The sequence below is a fragment of the Schistocerca americana genome, chromosome 3 (assembly GCF_021461395.2).
Source record: "Schistocerca americana isolate TAMUIC-IGC-003095 chromosome 3, iqSchAmer2.1, whole genome shotgun sequence".
Lineage (NCBI taxonomy): Eukaryota > Metazoa > Arthropoda > Insecta > Orthoptera > Acrididae > Schistocerca > Schistocerca americana.
The window spans coordinates 839,833,472-839,836,316 of NC_060121.1; the positions used below are offsets into that span (position 1 = coordinate 839,833,472).

Below are 2,845 nucleotides of genomic sequence, written 5' to 3' on the forward strand. Positions count from 1 at the left end.
AAATGTAGACTGGCAATGGCAAGGAAAGTGTTTCTGAAGAAGAGAAATTCGTTTACATTGAGTATAGATTTAAATGTCAGGAAGTCATTTCTGAAAGTATCTGTATGGAATATAGCCATGTATGGAAGTGAAACATGGACAATACATAGTTTAGACAAGAAGAGAATAGAAGCTTTCGAAATGTAGTGCTACACAAGAATGCTGAAGATTAGATTGGTAGATCACATAACTAATGAGGAGGTATTGAATAGGATTGGGGAGAATTTTGTAGCACAACTTGACTGGAAGAAGGGATCGATTGGTAGGACATGTTCGTAGGCATCATGGGATCACCAATTTAGTATTGGAGGGCAGCGGTGAGGGTAAAAATCGTAGAGGGAGACCAAGAGATGAATACACCAAGCAGATTCAGCAGGATGTATGTTGCAAGAGGTACTGGGAGATGATGAAGCTTCCACAGGATAGAGTAGCATGGAGAGCTGCATCAAACCAGTCTCAGGACTGAAGACCACAACAGCAACATGCAGGGAAGGAGAGGCATGTAGATGATGGACTAGCATGGAGACCTGTACAAAACCAGTCTTTGGAAAGATTACAACAATTACAAGATTTGTAAGTAATTTTGAGTAAGAAATGGCATTAATTATGTTAATAGTAATCATGAAACACATTGAAGGAACAGTGCATGCTGGTATTACAATGTGTGTAAAAATATATCAGTTATCATCATACAGAAGGGGGGAGGGCAGTGTATGTGTGATTTGTTGAAATACCAGTAGCCTAAAATAAAGCTGCTGCCAAGGCTTCTTCTACAGCAGCAGATCATGTATTTCCGTTAGCTGTACTTATTCTTATGCAAGTTTTAAGCAGTAATTTCTGTGTGCCCTCACACCCTCCCACTTCATACCTTTGAAGGTTCATATTTTGATCTAATCTGGTGAGTTTTCTGAGAGCTGATGTGTCTGGCTGGCCCCATAGCAACACTGGAATCAGCAGCAAAAACTAATATACAGACAACTAGGCTTATTCTGGCTTCATAAACACAAAGAGTTTAATTTTGTTAACATGTTTGTGTGCAGGCACATTTTAAATGGTAAGTAGTAGAATAGTATAATTATTTGCCCAAATGTCATTTTACAAAGATATAGAATTTGTGAGGTTAATATAAGAAAACACACGAATGGATATATATATTATTTTTTACACATTCACACACTTTATCTCTTTCAACCTTTTCACGCATTAGCAGAAAAAACGTAAGCTACAACTGTTCTCATAATAATATGACAGCAAGAAACTGATACCTTATGTTGGCGTGTAGTCTGTATATACCAAGGCAAAGAAACACTGTAGCACATCATTAGCAATCGTTTAATAACTAACAACTGATCGTTACTTCTCTACAATCCACTGACAAGAATGTGGTGATATATATATATATTAATACAATGAAATCTGTTCACTGTAACAGGATTCCATAAAGTTTGAACTGATACCTTTCATAAACCATAGAAAAAAAACAGAACAAACGAGTTGCTATTTAGATCAGAAACACGACAAAGAGACTCCTGCATCTTCATCAGTTTCAATGCCTATTTCCTCTAACAGGGATTTCTTGTCTTTAGGATAACCTTCAAGTATAGAGTTTACAATATCCATACAAAGCGATTTTCGTTTCCTCCATTCTTTCACATTTTTTTCACGTAAATTCACAATTTTATCTCGTTCCTTTTTGGAAATGGGTACGGCATTTTTCGAAAGCTGTTCTAGTTTCTCGGTCAGTTTTGAAACTTTCTCCTCCAGCAAGCTCTTTTCCTTCATAGCATCTTCTGTTGTCAACGTAGTAAGCAATTTTTGAAGCAGTGACTCGTGCGCACGAAGCTGCTGCTCAGCTGATTGCAGTTCATCAGATACCTTCGCAATTTCCTTATCTAAATCACTAAGTTCCTTATTCATATCTTCACTGTTTCCTTCCTCAACTTGCTCAATAGCATACACTTTCTGTTTCCCATATATTTTCTCCTTAAGTTTTCCTTTTTCAGTTAGTTCATCAAGGGCTTTTTGTATAGCAGTTTTTCCAAATTCTTTATGAAGGTTCATAAAGATATCATTTGCGCTGTACGGGCGATTTTGATCCCGTAGATATTTTAACACAGCCTCGCTAGCACTCATACTTAATACTTATTACTTATACACACCAACATACGCTATAATCCCGCGCTTTCCCTTCAAATTTCTTCTTCGTACGTAGAAACGCTGAACCGGTAGGCATTTGTAAAAAGGAGAAAACAAATGACCTTCGTCAATGTTATTAACGGTATCTAAATTCTGATCGGAAAGGCAGTAGATAACGTAGTAGAACACTGTCTGCTATCGTTTTATTTTCAGTATAGTATGACATCTCGAACATGCAAAATTTTGCCAACTCCTACCTAGCTGTCTCGGTATGTATCCATCCAAAGATATAGAGAATTCTCTGTCGTATGTGGTTAGTTATTCGTTGGTTTGGTTGTACTCTCTGAATGGAACTAGTGGCGGGAAATCGTATTTCCATAATTTGAATTTTCTTGCCATTGCAGTAGTCAGTAGTGTAGTGTGTCGGAGTGGGTTACTGAAGACTTCCAGAAAAATCTGGCGTTCTTGCTGAAGTGTAAAGTGTTTAAAAGTTTTGGAGCTGTGGCTACGTACTGTGTTTTTAAGTTATGGAAGCTGTTAGTGAGACTGAAATTCAGGCGCTTCAGGAAGAAGTTAACAGGCTCCAACAAGAAATCGCCGAGTTAAAGAAAAAACACAGTGAAAACACATATGCGCAGTTGCATCTAAATCGTCTCCCTGAAACGGAAGG

General features: G+C 37.6%; 1 protein-coding gene across 1 annotated transcript; it reads right to left on the bottom strand.

Annotated features, from left to right (window-relative positions):
* Positions 1-1,181: 1,181 nt before the first annotated feature.
* LOC124606839 (homologous-pairing protein 2 homolog) lies at positions 1,182-2,394 on the bottom strand. The gene has a single exon (XM_047138915.1). It carries the CDS (start codon positions 2,170-2,172, stop codon positions 1,546-1,548), a length of 627 nt encoding a protein of 208 aa, XP_046994871.1. The 5' UTR covers positions 2,173-2,394; the 3' UTR covers positions 1,182-1,545.
* Between the last annotated feature and the right edge of the window lie 451 nt (positions 2,395-2,845).

Coding starts and splice junctions, on each gene's coding strand:
- LOC124606839 (XM_047138915.1), bottom strand. CDS start 2,172: ATGAGTGCTAGCGAGGCTGTGTTAAAATATCTACGGGATCAAAATCGC.